Here is a 19,020-nt window from a genome sequence, read left to right on the forward strand (position 1 = left end):
ATCACTTTCTTCCACTCTTCAGATGTCCAATCTTGATATTTCTTACATAAGGCAAGCCTTTTCGTCTTCATTGCTGCTGTGAGCAGGGGCTTCTTTGTGGCTCGGCAACTTGGTAGACCCAGGTCCTTCTGCAGGCGGTGACGAATTGTCCTAGTTGCGATGTTCTGGAGGAGCATAGGGTACTTGTTTTTTAGTTCAACAGCAGTTATAGAAGGATGTGACATCACTTCACGCTTCAGAAGCTTATCAGTCCTTGGTGAAGTCTTCTTAGGTGCGCCACAGCCTGACTTCCTCTGCGGTACCATCCCAGGAGGCAATGATGCCGCCGACCGCTTCAGTTGATAAATTGCTTCTCTTGACACTCCCAGATCTCTAGCTACAGCAATCACCGAATCCCCCTTCTCGAGCAGAGTCAAGGCACAGGATTTCTCTTCCATTTTAAGCTTCTTTCAACCCATTGTGGGAGATAATAAAAAACTGAGGGAGATAATAAAAGACTGCCTAATAGCAAAACTGGCTGGGCTGCACATAACAACCAATCAGAGTGCAGCTTTCGCTTTACCAGAGAAGTGAAAACTGAGCGTTGATTGGTTGATATTTGCAACAAAGCCAGCTTTAATATTAGACAGTTTTTTATTATCTCCCCCATTGTGTACACTTTTAAAAAGTGAAATTATGATGTGGATTTTACATGTAAAGTTTTTTTTTGCTGCGCAAGTGTAAAGATTTTTTTTGCTGGCACTAAGTCTATGGGAGCCGCAGACTTGATGTGCACATGCTTGACTTGATGTGCTTCCCGCAGCATGTCACTTCTTTTGGGCCGAACAGCAGTGTTTCTGCACCCTTAGACTTTCATTGAGTCGGGCACATCCGCAGCAAAACCACAGATGTAAAAAAGATGTGCAGTTTTGCTGCGGATGTGGGTCCGACAAACGCTGCAGTTCGGGAGGAGGGAAGGGTGTGGGCGGTGACTGTGTGCGTGTATGTGTGTGCGGGTGGGTCTGCGGGCTGTTCGGATGTGTGCGGCACTGTGCGGGACTGTTCAGGTGTGTGCGGGGTCTGCGGGCTGTTCGGATGTGTGCGGCACTGTGCGGGACTGTTCGGGTGTGTGCTGGGCTATGCGGGTGTGTACGGCGCTGTGCGGGACTGTTGGGGTGTGTTCGGGACTGTTCGGGTGTGTGCTGGGCTGTACGCCTGGCTGTTCGGGTGTGTGCGGGGCTTAATCCGATGGGACTACAAGTACGCAGCATCCAATCTGCAGCTAATTCGGATGTAATCCGGACAGTGGACACGCACCCTACACTATCCATACATCTATCAATAGATAGATATATGAATAGATAGATGTATGCATCTATAGATCTATCTGTATGTAGATCTGTCTATCCATTTCATCTGTCTGTGTGTGTGTAATTGAGTGTGGGTTGGACAAATATAAAAGAGGAGGTTGGGCAATAATGACATCACAAATCTTTTTTTTGTTCAATAATACATCTTTATTTAGCTTTCAAAAGCGCATACAAAAAACGCGCAAAAACTGCACCCAAAAAAAATAAAAAATGCATCAAAACCGTGCAAAAAATGGACCAAAAACGCATCAAAACTACACCAAACTGCATCAAAACTACACCAAACTGCATCAAAAACTGCATCAAAAACAACGCATGAAAACCGCAACAAAAACTGCATGAAAACCGCAACAAAAACTGCATGAAAACCGCATGAAAAACTGCATGAAAACCGCACGAAAAACTGCATGAAAACCGCACCAAAAACTGAATCAAAAACACACCAAAAACTGCATCGAAAACACATGAAGGCTATGTACACACAAGAAAAGAGGTGCAGAATTTTCTGCACAAAATCCGCATCTCCTGGCAGAATCCGCAGCTGTGGATTTGCTGCGGTTTTTATGCGTTTTTTTGTGCGGAATTGATGTGGATTTTCTGCAGTTTTTACCACTGTGGATTTCTATTAATGGAGGGCTGCAGAAACGCTGCAGATCCGCACAAAAGAAGTGACATGCACTTCTTTGAATTCTGTAGCGTTTCTGCACGGATTTTTCTGCACCATGTGCACAGCTTTTTTTTTTCACATTGATTTACATTGTACTGTAAATCAGTGCAGATCTGCAGCGTTTCTGCGTGGAAAAAAACGCTGTAGATCTGCACTAATTCTGCATCGTGTGCACACAGCCGAAAACCGGACCAAAAACTGCGTCAAAACTGCACCAAAAACTGCGTCAAAACTGCACCAAAAACTACATCAAAACTTGACCAAAAACTGCATAAAAAAGCATAAAAAACCTGAATCAAAACCACGCAAAAAACCGCACCAAATACTGCTGCAAAAACGGAATAAAAACCGTGCAAAAAATGCACCAAAAACCGCACCAAAACCGCACAAAAAACCCGCATCAAAACCGCGCAAAAAACGTGAAAAAAATGTATCAAAAAAGCAGCTGCATTTTTTGCAAGGAGATGCAGATTTTGTGCAGAAAATTCTGCACCCAAATCTGCAACGTGTGCACACAGTATAAAACTGACCTACCATTATGATTCTCCAAGTCATTAAGAGTTCATAGACACCAAACACTTCTACGTTATTTTTTATCTAAGTGGTGAAAAAAAAAATTACAAACTTTGCTAAAAAGAATTAAAATAATTGCGCCATTTTCCATCTATATTATCTGAGATATCGGGTCAGGTGAGGGCTAATTTTTTGCGTGCCGAGCTGATGTTTTTAATGATACCACTTTTGTGCAGATACGTTCTTTTGATTGCCCGTTATTGCATTTTAATGCAATGTCGCGGCGACCAAAAAAACAATTTTGGCTTTTGATTTTTTTTTTTCTCGCTACGTCGGTTAGCGATCATGTACATTTTTTTTTTGTATTGAAAACAGCTGACATGTTGCAGCTTTGAAGTGGGCTCACCGCTGAAGCCCACCTCAAAGCGGGGGATACTGCCAGCTGACGAACTATTCCGTCAGCTGGCAGAAAGGGGTTAATGAACAATATGTTTCAGTTAATAATAAATAATAATAATTTTATTTATATAGCGCCAACATATTCCGCAGCGCTTTACAAATTATAGAGGGGACTTGTACAGACAATAGACATTACAGCATAACAGAAATCACAGTTCAAAATAGATACTAGGAGGAATGAGGGCCCTGCTCGCAAGCTAACAAACTATGAGGAAAAGGGGAGACACGAGAGGTGGATGGTAACAATTGCTTTAGTTAGTCCGACCAGCCATAGTGTAAGGCTCAGGTGTTCATGTAAAGCTGCATGAACCAGTTATCAGCCTAAGTACTGTATGTAGCAGTACAGACACAGAGGTCTATTAACTGCATAAAGTGTATGAGAACATGTTGCGAGGAACCTGATTATGTTTTTTGTTTTTTTTTGAATGGGCCACACAGGGATAGTTAGGTTAATGCGTTGATGTGGTAGGCCAGTCTGAACAAATGAGTTTTTAGGGCACACTTAAAACTGTGGGGATTGGGGGTTAATCGTATTAACCTACGTAGTGCATTCCAAAGAATCGGCGCAGCACGTGTAAAGTCTTGGAGACGGGAGTGGGAGGTTCTGATTATTGAGGATGCTAACCTGAGGTCATAGCGGAGGGCACGGGTAGGGTGGTAGACTGAGACCAAGGAGGAGATGTAGGGTGGTGATGAGCCATGGAGTGCTTTGTGGATGAGGGTAGTAGTTTTGTACTGGATTCTTGAGTGGATGGGTAACCAGTGTAATGACTGGCATAAGGTAGAGGCATCGGTGTAACGGTTGGTGAGGAATATGATCCTGGCTGCAGCATTCAGGACAGATTGGAGCGTGGAAAGTTTTGTAAGAGGGAGGCCAATCAGTAGAGAGTTACAATAGTCCAGATGAGAATGAATAAGTGAAACAGTAAGAGTTTTTGAAGAGTCGAAAGTAAGAAAAGGGCGAATTCTAGTTAAAAAAAAACAAAAACAAACAAACACGAAAAAAAAAAATGGTGTGGGCTCCCGTGCATTTTTCTGCACCAGAGGGGGAGAGCCGACAGCGGGGGCCAATATCTGTAGCCTGGGAAGGGGGTAATACCCATGGCCCCTCAGAGGCTATGAATATCAGCCCGCAGCTATCTGCGTAGCTTTTATTGGCTATTAAAATAGGGGGACCCCCCAAAAAAATGATGTGGGGTCCCCCTATATTCTATAGTCAGAAAGGCTCACAGACAGCTGCGGGCCGATATTCATAGCCTTGAGAGGGGCCATGGATATTGCCCCACCCGGCTACAAATACCAGCCTGCAGCCGCCCCAGAAATGGCGCATCTTGGAGATGCACTAATTCCGGCTCCGGCACTTAGCCCCTCTCTTCCCACTCCCGAGTAGAGGTGGGATATGGGGTAATAAGGGGTTAATGTCACCTTGCTATTGTAAGGTGACATTAAGCCGGGTTAATAATGGAGAGGCGTCGATATGATGCCTATCCATTATTAATCCTATAGTAGTGAAAGAGTTAAAAAAAAAAAAAAAAAACAGCCAGAAAAGTATTTTAATATTCTTAATTTAACCATACTTACCATACTTCAGCGCTTGCAAACAATGTAAAATAAACCATATACTACCTGTCCGCCATAGTCCAATTAATAACGAGTGTCCCACGACGATCTTCCCTATAGAACAGTGACATCGGGTGATGTCACTGCTCTATAGGACCTTCAGTGACACACTGATTGGAGACAATGGCTCCTGCGGTGCATCACTGAGAGGTTACTATAGTTCACTGGTTTCACTTTATGGCAAAAGCTGCGTGGGAACTTTCTCACACAGCAATGCCAAAAGTGAGACTAGGGACTATTTTCTCACAGGGGCGTAGGAATACATTGTGGGGAATACATTGTGGAAGGATACCTTCCATCATTGTATTCCTGGAGAGCGGTCGCATCAGCTGATGCTCTCCACTGGAGTTCGTCGTGGGACACTCATTTTAATTGGATATCTGCGGATCAGGGAGTATATTGTTTATTATTTTAATCTTTTTTACAGGTGACACTGGCTTCGGGGATCAAAGTGACAAGTGATGGTGAGTATGTACTCTATGTTATATGTACTGTATGTCTATATGTATGTGGCATGTTGCATGTCGTCGCATGCTGCATGTCGTCGCATGCTGCATGTCGTCGCATGCTGCATGTCGTCGCATGCTGCATGTCGTCGCATGCTGCATGTCGTCGCATGCTGCATGTCGTCGCATGCTGTCACATGTCGCATGTTGTCACATGGTGCATGTCGCGTGGTGCATGTCATCGCACGGTGCAGTAATTGTACACCTTAAGGCTATGTGCACACGTTGCGGATTTTGCTGCGGATTCGCAGCAGCTTTCCATGCGTTTACAGTACAATGTAAACCTATGGAAAACGCAATCTGCAGTGCCCATGCTGCAAAAAACGCGAGGAAACGCTGCGGTTTACATTCCGCAGCATGTCAATTCTTTGTGCAGATTCCACTGCGGTTTACACCTGCTTCTCAATAGGAATCCGCATGTGTAAAACCGCAGGTGGAATCCGCATAAAAACCGAGGTAAATCCGCAGGTTAAACGCAGTGGCTTTTACCTGCGAATTTCTAAAATCCGCTGCGGAAAAACCCGCAGAGCTCCTTTCTACGTGTGCACATAGCCTAAAGGTTGTTTGGCAATTTCCGCTCTCTACTGAATCATTATCTTCCTTTGGAGTAGTATGTATATACATTATGAGAATTTTATTGCTTATTTGTTTTGTTTTTTTATTTCTTTAGGCTTAGGCTATGTGCACATGTTCAGGATTTCTCGCAGAAAATTCCTGAGAAAAACCTGAAATTTTCTGCAAGAAATCTGCATGCGTTTTTGCCACGTTTTTTTCCGGACATTTCCCAATGCATTTTGTAGTGGGAAATCCGCAAAAAACCCGCAAAATTAATGAACATGCTGCGTTTTTTTACCGCGATGCTTTTTTTTTGTGGAAAACAACGCATCATGTGCACAAAACATGCAGAATTCATTCTAAATGATGGGATGTTTATTGTATGCTTTTTTGCGGTTTTATAGCGTTTTTATCGGGAAAAAACGTGAAAAAACAGCAACGTGTGCACACAACCTTAGGAACAAACAAAAAAAATTGAAAAATGAAATCCTGACTCATCCTATCCGTTTTTTTTATTGAATTGCTGCAAAAGTTAAATTATAAGAATAATAATATATGGGAAAGATTATTCACAGACGCCTACTGCCCCTGAGTCCTCCTTCCCAACTTTTATGGATTTATTCTCTATTTATGTTTAAATTGGAGATAGTTGATTGACCTTCTCTTATTTTTCATTTATATCTTGTATAATGTTTGTACTAACTGCTTTAGAGAGGATAAATTATGCAAATGTATGACTTGGAATGTACCGGTACTTTGATACACGAGATTCTGGATATTTTGCTTGCTTTGAGCAGCAGATCCGACACAATGTGTCAGTGCAGTTTTTCTGCCCTTGGAAGGGATGCCATGCACAGTAGGTGTTGGATAATGAGTTCAGCATGTTAGTAGCTATTGAGATGGGGTGAGTTATTAGGATTAATAGAATGCACAGTTGTATATATGCAATCAAATGTTCCTACTATTGTATGAACACTGTAAGCACATTGTATATTATATATAATATCAGCTCTCACCTCTACTAAACAGGCCTATTTCACATCCTTCATATCTTCTTTATCCCACAACCCCAAACAGTTGTTCAACACCTTTAACTCCCTCCTCCACCCCACCACTGCCCCCTCCAACTTCCTTAATCTCTGCTGAGGACTTTGCCACGCACTTCAAAAATAAGATAGACCAAACAAGGCAAATCTGTTGACCGGTCACCACAACCCCTTTGTATGAGAGACCAATGCCCTAACCCCATAACTTTCCTCTCCAAAATCACTGAAGGACAGCTTGCTCATCTCTCCAAATCACACCTCACCACTTGTGCACTTGACCCCAATGTCATCCCACCTCCTCCCCAACCTCACCACCACACTAATCCATCCCTAACCCATCTCTTCAATCTATGACTAACTTCTGGTACCTTCCCCTCTGCTTTCAAACATGCCACAATCACACCTATCTGCAAAAAGCCATCCCTTGACCCGAGCGCTATGTCCAGCTACCGCCCCATATCTTTGCTCCCATTTGCTTCCAAACTCCTTGAGCAGCATGTCCATGCTGAACTTTCCTCTCACTTTGCATCTAACTCTCTCTTCGACAACCTACAATCTGGCTTCCGTTCCCACCATTCCACTGAGACTGCCCTGACCAAAATTACTAACGACTTACAGACAAATCTAACAGACAATTCTCTATACTCCTCCTTCTAGACCTGTCCTCTGCCTTCGACACAGTTGACCACTGTCTCCTACTAGAGATCCTCTCTTCCTTTGCTGTAAAAGACCTCGCCCTATCCTGGATCTCCTCATACCTTACCAGCTGCACATTTAGCATTTCCTACTCCCCATACTACCTCTTCATCTCGCCCCCTCTCTGTTGGTGTCCCTCAAGGCTCTGTCTTAGGACCTCTTCTCTTCTTAATCTATACCCTTGGCCTGGGACAACTCAAAGTCCTATGGCTTCTAGTACGATCTATATTCCGATGACACTCAGATCTACCTCTCTGGCCCAGATGACACCTCTCTGCGCTTCAGAATCCCAGAGTGTCTATCAGCCATAACCTCCTCCTCCTCTCGCTTCCTCAAACTCAATGTGGACAAAACCGAACTCATCTTTCCTCCATCTCGCACACCTTCCCCTAGATGATCTATCACAATAAATGAATTCACACTTTCCCCCGTCCCGGTAATCCGCTGCCTCGGAGTAACCCTTGACTCTGCCCTGTCCTTTAAACAGCACATCCAAGCTCTCGCCACCTCCTGTCGCCTCCAGCTCAAAAATACTTCAAGAATCTGTCCTTTCCTCAACCCACACTCTACCAAAATGCTTCTGCATGCCCTAATCATCTGCCGCCTCGACTACTGCAACATCCTCCTCTGTGGCCTACCTTCTAACACTCTTGCACCTCTCCAGTCTGTCTTTAACTCTGCTGCCCAACTAATTAATCTATCTCCTCGCTACAATCCTGCTTCCCCTCTTTGCAAATCCCTTCACTGGCTCCCAATTTCCCAGCGTATCCAGTTTAAACTACACTGACCTACAAACTCATCCATTACCTTTCTCCTCCGTATATTTCCAAACTAATCTCTCAATATCTTCCCTCACGTGATCTCCGGTCCTCCCAAGACCTCTGTCTCTCCTCCACACTTATTTGCTCCTCACCCAATTGCCTCCAAGACTTCTCCCAAATATCACCCATCCTCTGGAATTCAGTGCCCCAACACATCCAGTTATCCGGATCCTTCAAACGGAACCTGAAAACCATCTCTTCAAAGAAGCTTACAACCTGTAATGACCACACGGCCACCTCAACACCACCAGAGCTACTGCAACCCCCGACCTACTGTCTCTTTCCCCATAATCCTGTAGAATGTAAGCCTGTAAGGGCAGGGTCCTCGCCCCTCTGTATTAGTCTGTCATTGTTAGTTTTGTTTACTGTAAGGACGGTTTCACACGTCAATGGCTCCGGTACGTGAGGTGTCAGTTTCCTCACGTACCAGAGACACTGACTCACGTAGACACATTAAAATGAATGTGTCTCTGCACATGTCAGCGTGTTTTCACGGACCGTGTGTCCGTTTGAAAAACATGGAGACATGTCAGTGTTTGTGGGAACGCACGGACCCATTAAAGTCAATGGGTCCGTGTAAAACACGTACAGTGTGCAGTGCAGGAGACAGCGCTACAGTAAGCGCTGTCCCCCCAGCTTGTGGTGCTGAAGCCCCATTAATTTCTTCTCTCCAGCAGCGTTCGCTGGAGCGAAGGAATGAAAAATCTTTTTTTTTTTTGGCGGTGTAAATAAAGTTCCCGGTAATCTCCCCCCTCCCTCCCCTGTGCGCCCGCCCGCTGGCATTAAAATACTTACCCAGCTCCCTCGATGCTTCCTCTCAGCGTCACAGCTTTTCCTGTATGAGCGGTCACGTGGTGCTGCTTATTACAGTGATGAATATGCGGTTCCACCTCCCATAAGGCTGGAGCCGCATATTCATCACTGTAATAAGCGACACCACGTGACCGCTCATACAGGAAGAGCTGCGACGCTGAGAGGAAGCATCGAGGGAGCTGGGTAAGTATTTTACTGCCAGCGGGCGGGCACACAGGGGGAGGGAGGGGGGAGATTACCGGGAACTTTATTTACACCGCAAAAAAAAAAAGATTTTTCATTCCTTCGCTCCAGCGAACGCTGCTGGGAAGAAGGAATGAATTCTGGATTCAGCACCCAAAAAAGGGGACAGTGCTTAACTCTAGCGCTGTCTCCTGCACGGTGCGTGTGGTACACAGTCGGCACACGGCTGCCGCACGTGTGCCACACTGATGTGCCACGTGAGCACACGGACACGGATAACTCGGGTACCGATTTGTTTTGGTTTTTTTTTGTCTGTATATGGAGGATTCGTAATGGACAGGTGTCTTATAGACATTTAAGAAGAAAAACCCCAGCGTGGGGACCCCTCTATTCCTGATAACCAACCTTGCTGAAGCTGACAGCTGAGAGTTTTGCCTGGCTAGTAATAGAAAATACAGGGGCAACCCATGCTGTTTTTTTTTATTTATTGCGCAGGCGGCAGCTGATGAATATCCCCATCAGCCACTCCTCCTAACACTATTAGCGGCAGCAGGGGTAGGCTGATGGGATTAATAGTCCCATCAGCTGCCACCTGCTGTCGCTTTTATCACTTAAATATAACTCATCATTCTCCCCTGCTCTCGCTGATCGCTGGCAGAGAAGGGGAGAATGATGAGAGCAATGTTCAGCACCCAGTGCCGGGGAACAGCGTTTACTGTCCGTGTGGTACTGAGGCGGCAAACGCATACCACACACGTGTGCCGCAAGTATTACACACAGACACTGACATTTCCAGTACCAGAAATATCAGGACGTGTGAAAGAGGCGTTATAGCAGTTTTTATGTTTGGCTGCTGTCACACACTAAAAGATGGTTTTTATTGCAAATAATAGTTTTTGCAACACCACATTTTGAGCTATCATTTTTCCATATTTCAGCCCACAGAATCATGTGAGGTCTTGTTTTTACGTTTTTATTGGTACTCGTTTCGGACACATGACATTTTTTGATCACTTTCTATTCTGATTTTTGGGAGGCAGAATGAACAAAAACTAGCAATTCATGAATTTTTTTTTTTTTTTTTTGTTGGGTGGGGGGGGGGGGGGGCGTTTATTCCGTTCCGTGTGTGATAAAATTGATAAGGCAGTTTTATTTTTGGGGTCAGTACAATGCAGCGATGCCTCATTTATATCATTTTTAGGTTTTGGCGCTTTTATACAATAAAAACGTTTATAGAAAAATTCATTAATTATTTTCGCATCACTTTATTCTGAGAGCTTTAACTTTTTTATTTTTCCGGTGATGGAAAGCTGTATGGCGACTTATTTTTTGCAGGAATAGATGATATTTTCAACGGTACCAAGCTTATTTATATCCGTCTTTTTGATTGTGTTTTATTCCACTTTTTGTTCGGCGGTATGATGATAAAGCGTTGTTTTTTGACTTCTGTGTTTTTTTATGGTGTTCACTAAAGGGGTTAACTAGTGGGATAGTTTTATAGGTCGGGTCCTTGCGAACCCAGAGATACCAAATGTGTACTTTTATTTATTTTTTCATTCAAATATTTATTTAGAGATAGAATTTATATTGATTAAATTTTTTACAATTATTTAAAAACATTTTTTTTTTTTTTTCTTAGTCCCATTATGGGACAATGATTTTTTGCAGGCTGATCGCTTCTATAGCATGGAGATGAAGCAGCATCTGCATGCTATGGAAACTTGGCAGTGCTGCACTGACAGTGACTTGCTGATCATGCACTGCGAATGATCAGAAAGTTTCCTAGTTCTGGTGACCTGGATGTCGTCGTGTTCGATCACAGTATTTCTGGGTTTAAAGTGCCGGGAGTGGTCTGTGACCACTCCTGGCAGCGGGTGTCATCTGTCACAATCAGCTGACACCCGGCGGCGATCACCTGCGCACCTCCCGTGAGCGCGGGTGATCGTGATGACGTAATATTCCGTCCATGGTCAAATAAGTCCAGGGCACATGGACAGAATATTACGCCCAATATCAGAAAGGGGTTATGTACAAAATTGGCTCTGTCACTAAGGGGTTAAAAAGGAAAAAAAAAAAACAATTTAACCATTATGTCATTTTCTGGTGGCACATTCCCTTTATGATCACCATGCATGGAGCCGATCTTTTAAACAGCTGCTGTTGGCTTACTAAGTGAGCCCTAAAGTCGAATCCTGGGGGCTGACAAGACATTATCTGATGGGATATGTATCCAAAATATATCAGCTATGAACGAAGGTTTATACATTGGCCATACTCCTCTGGATCTTTCCCCTAGAAAGCGTGAGCCCTCATAAGCTTCACGTAAGAACAGACTTCCACACACGGTGAAATATTTCTACATTTAGTCATTATTTCCGTTTTACAATTAGAGACCGACATATCAAGGGGTTAAGTTACAGATATTCCAGAAAAGTTTGGAGAGTGCTGGATAGAATATGCGGAGTAAAGCAGAGCAGGGACAGAGCAGATTCGGCATGTGGAGTCTTCTCTCTGGAAGGGTCAGAAGACACTGCGGAGCGGGTTACCTGGACTTGTTCCAGAGTACAGCAGTTCTAGGCTGTTTATTTTCCCCTGGTCGTACAGCGCCAGCTGCTCCACAAATCTCTGTTTGGCAGGATTCACGATGATCTGGTGATGTGGCATGGAGATAGCTGGAAGAAGAACCAGGCCTTTTAGCTACACAGAAGAACTGGGTCCGAGCGCGACTCTACACAGAAGTCAATAGCATTTCTATAAAGGAGGCCGATCTAGACAGCTCATATCAATGCCGAGCTCTCGCGCCAGATGAGAATATTCTGTTTTCTCCAACAATACATTATGTATAATAAATCGCATTGAGCGAACGTGCTCAGATAAAGATGTTACCCGAGCATGCCTGTGTGCTAATGTCTTTGGCGTGCTCAAAAAATATCTTCGAGTCCCTGCGGCACCATGTCTCTCGGCTGTTTGACAGCTGCAACACATCCAGGGATTGTTTGTTAGGTAATCCTTGCATCTGTTACGGCTGTCAAACAGCCGCGAGCCATGGAGCCGCGGGGACTCGGAACATATTTTTCGAGCATGCCGAAGACACTCTAGCTTGCTCAGATAACATCTTAACCGAGCAGATTCGCTCATCACTAATAATAAACTCTTCTAGTAATCACGAGATAACTATCGAAAGTAGACAAAGAGGAAATGAAGTGATGACAGCGCAGAACAACAACTCCCCCAATCACATGGAAATAGAAAAAAAAATAAGCACCAGAAAAGGCATCCAATAGTCCACACCACACTGTGCATTATCGAACGGCTCTGTGGCACTTAATTTTAAAAAAATGTGAGCAGAAAGTAAGAAAATAGGATCAAATAACAGAAGAATCAGAACCCGATAATATCGGCGCCTTGACTCCAATGTGTCCCCACTGGTCTCTGCAGGGGTGATGCGGAGGAGATTGGTTGCCAGAGCATCATGGGTAGATGGCATGTGAAGCTGCGGGAAACCAGACAGAAAGCAATAGGGAGAGAAGGAGCTCCAAGCGGCCGAGCTGGATTTATTATAGGCGCCTTTGCAAAAGACAAAACCTATACTATCCCGCATTACCTTCATGGTGCGCCCACCGGTTTCCACTTCTTTCCCTGCAGAGATCACGTGCCATCTACCCACGAGAGTCTGGTAACCAACCTCTGCCCTCATTGGATATGTGTCAATCCCCCCAGCAACACCCCCCTATAGCGACCGGTTGGGGGGCATGGGAGTCATGGTGCTGAATTTATCAGGAAAATATAGGTTCCTTTATTATTTCTCTGACAAACCATTTAAACATCATTTTTGCAGCTTAGCAAAATGATTCTCAGGACCTTCGTGGCTGCAAGGCCCACCGGCATCCTTAACGCCTCTTCTCATTAGTAGGACCGCCGCGGTGTCATGCATGTGTTACGTTCCAACAATGAAGGTCATTAAATCAGAAGAGGCGCTGGGGATGCCTCAGGTAGGAGGAGGATCATGGGGCTCTGGTGCAGTGGCTATTGACTACTGACTTGGCCGCTGGACCAAGATCCAATAAATATTGTTGCTCAACTTTATTCATTTGCTTAAAATCAGAAAACCTCTATTCTCAGTCTGCTACACTTGAGCACTACCTGAGTACTCAAGATCTCTGCTTGCGGTCATTAAAAAGGGGAGATAGAGGTCTTGTTGGTTTTTACACATTGATTACCTGTATTGTGCAAACCTTGTGAGTCCCCGGATGCAGAGCTGCTGATTCCTTGGATGCCACCACCTCGCCCAGCAGAAGTGTTAAGGTCCGAGGTTGCAAGCACAGTGCTCCGGCACTGCAGGGCTTTGGTGTGAGACGAGGAGCGCAGCTCTTGTTGGTCCGGGATGTGACCACAAGCAAGGTCTGGTGAAGCAGCAGCTAAGGATAAAGCCGAGACACTGTCATCGCTCTCCTCGGGCAAGTTTGGAGTCCTCCGACTGGTCCTTAGACTTTCACATGAAGAAATACTACAGAAATCGACCAATTTGTCATCATACTGTAAGGCACTGTGGCTGCCCAAAGCGGGGGCATCTATAGAAGTACCGTATGGAGTAAATTTGTCAGTGTTTTCCTGGGGGGCAAGTACTGAAGGCTGCAGACTGGAAAGAAGATCCAGCAATGGAGGAAAACCATCCGGATTGTCGGAAAGAAAAGAGCTCTGCACATCACTGTGTTCTGTCTCCGAGGCGTGCAAAAGGAGGCTCTGCAATCTCGTTACTTCATTAAACACCTGAAAATCCAATATGACAAAAAAATGGAAATAAAATCAATTTCTATATGAACAAAGCTATAATGATATATTCCTGGATACATTAGAGGGGTTATTCCGACGTATATAAATTGGTACTGTCAGATAGTGCTTGTAAATTTTGCTACTTACTGCTTACTACAAATTTAATGCGTATTTAAGATATTAACACTTATTTTGATTACAGCTTGTTGCCTTGGAAACCAACCACTAATGCTAGTCAGAACATGTGCAGTACTTACAAGGCTCTTTTCTTTTGAGCTTATGAACAGTGCTTTTAAGCTGGCCAGGATCGCTGGAGCGCACGCTGTTACTTCCTAATCCTACTCAGCTTCAGCACAGTGCTTACAAGCTAGACAGCAGCGGTGGTCGGTCTCCTAGGCAACTGCAGTAAAACAAAAGTGCTAATATCTCAAAAACAGCTGCAAACCTTAATAAGCAGTAAACTGCATATGCACTGCACCAGTGGTCTTAGCAAGAAAGACCCTTCTCTGTAAATCCACACCTACCATGGTGACTTTTGGCCACAGCACGGATCAGAGGTATCTCTGATCGTGGCCATTAGAGCCGATGCAGGACCAGGCACATATCCAGCATTAATTCTACATTGCTATAAAAGCAGATGTAAAAAAAAGGGAAACTTAATGGCTGGGAAAAAAAAGGCACATTGGCAATCGCTAAGGGGTTTAAAATAGAAGAGCGCCCTCCACGGCTGCCGCGTATCTCTTCCTGCAGCAGCGGTCCATCACAGATCACTTCTGCCGGAAATACCAAAACCAAGTGAAAATGTGCTCCCTCCTACTCCAAACAGAGGTTCTTCAGTCAATGGAAAGGATATTATACAGTTCTGTGCCTCAGCTGCTGCAGAACACAAAATAAAAGACCTCAGGCTGATACGGACCTTGCGTAGCTAAAGGAAAAGGATGTCTCCTAAATAAATGGTGGAATCAGATCTCCCATCTGTCTGCGTGTACTGTGTCCAGAAATCCAGAATGGAAGTGATCGGGGAACTTGCAAGGGTTGGGAGTCCGCACATCAGGATGCCCGATTGCCCTGAAGGCCTTAAATCACCCACCACGGATCCAGCACTGAATCTCCGCCGCTGCTCTCGCTGTCGGTCATTGTCTGCAGCGCCGATATCACATCAACAGCACTGCAGTCAATCAATGAGCTCAGCAGCTGGTGCAGTCAACTGAGCTCAGTTAATGTGACGCCATTGATTCAGATAATGACAGACACCGGGAGCAATGGTGGAAAGTCAGTGCTGGACCTGATAAGAATGAGTAAAGCACATTTAGTTTTTGGGGGGTTTACCAGTGCTCTCCTGAGATTATAATGCTAAGTAAGTGCTGCAGTCAATCAGCGTCTTCTGATTGTTATGCCATGTGAGCATTAGAGCTCATCGGCATCCACAAATTATACCGCACAAGCTCTGCAGCCCATCAGCGGACACTGAATGTTATGCCATGTGAGCGCTGCAGCCAATCAGCAGTTGCCAATTGTAAAGCAATGGAGCTGGAGATTGGCTGCAGCCAGGCTCTTGTACTTTACCATACAGACGATAGTGGCAGCCATATGTTGGGAGCATTAAAATAAGGAATCAGAGTATATTTAACAATTACCTCCACCATGCCAGGGCGTTTCTTCTGTCGTCCTAAGCACCGACATGCTAAGAAACAAAGTTCTTGTGCGACCTCCGCACTGCAGCGTCCTATCCGGAAGTCCAGATGATGCTGGCAGATGCGAGATGCGGATCTAAACAGCTTGTTTTCTGCATTTCTTATGCTGGTCGCTCCTTGTGGACTACTGCCCTCAGCCTCCTGATCGCTCTCCTCTTCGTTAACAATATCTTTCTGTTAATAAGAAACAGTCTAATTATATAAATATACCGGGAACATAAAAGATACCTTTAAAATATCACAAACCAGAAAAACGCAATCATAATTTTCCCTAAAGGAAATGACGATTGGTAGCAGCGCTGATCCCTTACGACGGATTGTGACTGCAGCTGGTTGCAAAACCAAAGTATTTATTCTGAGCCATTAGTACTCTGCTGCCCCCTACTGGATAAGAGATGTTACACGCAGTAAAGGGCAATCAGCAGAGGACCAAGCCAAAAATTACAGAATTGTATGACGGATCAGCAGATCTGCTCGCTGCACCAATCATACGGTAAATAAGATTACCCGTCATTAAGATGAAATAATCCCGTGGCCTTTTAGTATGCAGAATACATCCTCCCTAACAGTGTAAATTTGCTGCCGCAAAAGTGATCGATATCTCGTCCAGCGCCCACACAAATACCATTCTTTACCATTACGACTGTAGTTCTAACAGTGCAGCCGCTGAGCTTCACTTAAAGGGGTTTTCCAGAAAACAAAAATACGTCTATTAATACGTGGTAATTGGAGATACGACCCACAGCACCCATTATTACAAATGACTAGTGATATTTATCCCACCAGTTCATCTGTACGGCCACATAAGCGGTCCGTGCTCACACTGCAACCTCAGAGACTCTTTTCGATCATTCCCCCCCCAAAATTTGCATAATAACTCTACCCATAGCTGCATTGTGTGAACACAGCCTTAAAAAGAAAACCTGCAGGTTAATACAGTTTTGAACATGGGGCAGACTTATTGGAAGGACAGCTGCAGGGAGAAAATGAAATTACATTCTCCTAATCGCCGCTCGATTCCAGTCATCAGGGAGGCACGAAAGTGGTGTGCCAGTCTGCACTTTATACGCAATGAGCGAGGCTGTAGTCAAATCCGCCAATCCATCAGACAGAAAGCAGCGATGGATGAAAGCCGACAGCCCCCTACACTACCCCAATGACAGAAAGAGAGCAGCTGCAGGGAGAACACAACTTCATTTTCTCCCTGCAGCTGCTCTTACAATTAGATTGCCCATATTTATAATATTTAACTTCAGATAAGTATTTTTTTGGCTGACATTCCCTTTAATGTGAACACTTTTTTTTTTTTTAAATCTGTTTCCCTTTAAATGTGCTGCAGGTCTAGGATACTAAGGCAAACAACACACTGTGCATAAGTGTGTGCACCCATAGACTTCTTACTGAGCCGGTACTCCAACATGCAAGCGCTATTAAGTGGGTGGTTCCTATATGTAAGCATTCCGCCAGCACAAGAGGCACTGGAACATCCCTTTCCTTCATCTTGTCATTGTCCAATAGGTTACCGACCGAGAAATGAAAGCCCACGTCTCTAGTGTGCAGTATTGACACAGAAGGGATACCCCCCAAGCTGCCTGCACTTTGTTGAGAGTGATTTTTCAGAGATAAGGCAACATATTTTTAATTTAATTGATTGGCAGATAATGAAAAACATGACCAGACGTAAAAACTAATTTCTGGGAAAACGCCCTTTAATTCACTCATTTATGCTTAGTCGACCCCTTGTCTTCATCTGCTAAATATTTCAATATTTTCACTGCAGCAATTTAAAAAGAAAGATGACGTGAATCTTACCAGATATTTAGTGTGAGAACTGCTATCGTTATCTACAGCTTTTCTCCCAGTCAGTATTTCCAGTAAGACCTATAAAAAAAAATAATAATAATGAAATAAAAAATGTGGTCAGCACAGGAGAAAAGCTGCATTCATCTATCTGCAAGTCAATTACGGCACATACAGTCAGCAGGGGAAACACGGCGGTAATCAGCCCAAACAGACAGGCAGCACAATGATATCTAAGCCACACGCTCAGCAGTCCCAGATACAACCGGGACCAGGGACGTGGTCTCGGGGCGGCGCACGTCGTGAAATGAGGAAGTGTTGCACAAAGATTACGCCCAAGCCATCTCTGGAGATTTGCCACAAATCAACCACTGATAACAGTAAATAGGCTAATTAGGTGCCCTCCATACAGATGTCAAATATGGGACACCAGTGTAAAGGGATTAGACAAACATTGCTGTTTTCTTCCAAAATAATAATAATAATATTATATATATACACACACATATACATAAACACACACACACACACACACACACACACACACATTATATATATATATACACATACGTACATACATACATACACTGAGGATCGAAGATTACTCACCACCCCAAAGCTGTAGGTGTCCAGTTCAAACGTAAGCTTTCCCAGTTTCACGTATTCATCCGGCAGGTACGCCAGCGTACCCCTCACCGTACTTGTCCTTGCTAAAGTGCGACTTTTCCCTGCATCGCATGCATATCGGCTGAAGCGGGCAAGTCCAAAGTCCCCTAACTTGGCAACCAAGGCCTGATCCAAAAGGATGTTTGAACTCTTGATGTCCCCGTGGATGATGCTGGGTTTGAGGGTATGCAAAAACTGGATGCCGCAAGCGGCTCCCTGCATGATGCTCAGACGTTGCTTCCAGGTCAGAATAGGAAAGCTGTCCTGCGAAAGGGATAGGTCATGACAATGCTTATATACGGAGTCTATTGGTCGTGAAATAACAATAAAATCTGTGTTTTTGATTAAATTTAATGGTCAGATTAGAGATGGTGCAGGACCCAGTCTAGTGGCCACATCCGTAATCTGTGGCCGACGGACAGGTGCCCCTTCAAATCTCATCCACCCTCCCGTAACTGCGGCTCTTTACGTTTGACGACCTTTCGTGACGTCATTGTGATGTCACGCCAGGCCGGTTAATTAAAAAAAGAAAAATGAAGAGCTGTAGATGTCAGGAAGAGGTGGTCCTCAGGGCGCCCGTCTTACCTGACTTTGTCCTTGTGCTAGCCAAAATAAGATGGCCACCTTATTAAGTGGCACATGGATTGGGGTACCCCTTTTTTTTTTGTAAAAGTCAGGGTTAGACCCATTAGGAAATCAAAGGTAATAGTTGCATCTGGATCTCAGCATTTCATAAATCCCAAAAGCAACTCTGCTGCATAAAAATCCCCGATTATTACAACCGATACCCTGTACATGGGGCGCCATTATAGCATTTCAACTGGCGCCTCATGAAGATGGATTCACAGCCATGCATCAT

The 19,020-nt window shown here is 44.4% G+C and overlaps 1 protein-coding gene across 1 annotated transcript in view; it reads right to left on the bottom strand.

The window, feature by feature from the left end:
* The window catches only part of IRAK1 (interleukin 1 receptor associated kinase 1), an 85,146-nt gene that overhangs the window by 6,338 nt on the left and 59,788 nt on the right, over positions 1 to 19,020 (bottom strand). Inside the window, exons 8-12 of the mRNA XM_069748403.1 lie at positions 18,105 to 18,425; positions 17,508 to 17,576; positions 15,639 to 15,869; positions 13,449 to 13,998; positions 11,775 to 11,900 (exon numbers count right to left, since the gene is read on the bottom strand). Coding sequence (XP_069604504.1) covers positions 11,775 to 11,900; positions 13,449 to 13,998; positions 15,639 to 15,869; positions 17,508 to 17,576; positions 18,105 to 18,425 — 1,297 coding nt within the window. The remainder of the gene's footprint in view (positions 1 to 11,774; positions 11,901 to 13,448; positions 13,999 to 15,638; positions 15,870 to 17,507; positions 17,577 to 18,104; positions 18,426 to 19,020) is intronic.

This window comes from Ranitomeya imitator, chromosome 2 (genome assembly GCF_032444005.1).
Source record: "Ranitomeya imitator isolate aRanImi1 chromosome 2, aRanImi1.pri, whole genome shotgun sequence".
Lineage (NCBI taxonomy): Eukaryota > Metazoa > Chordata > Amphibia > Anura > Dendrobatidae > Ranitomeya > Ranitomeya imitator.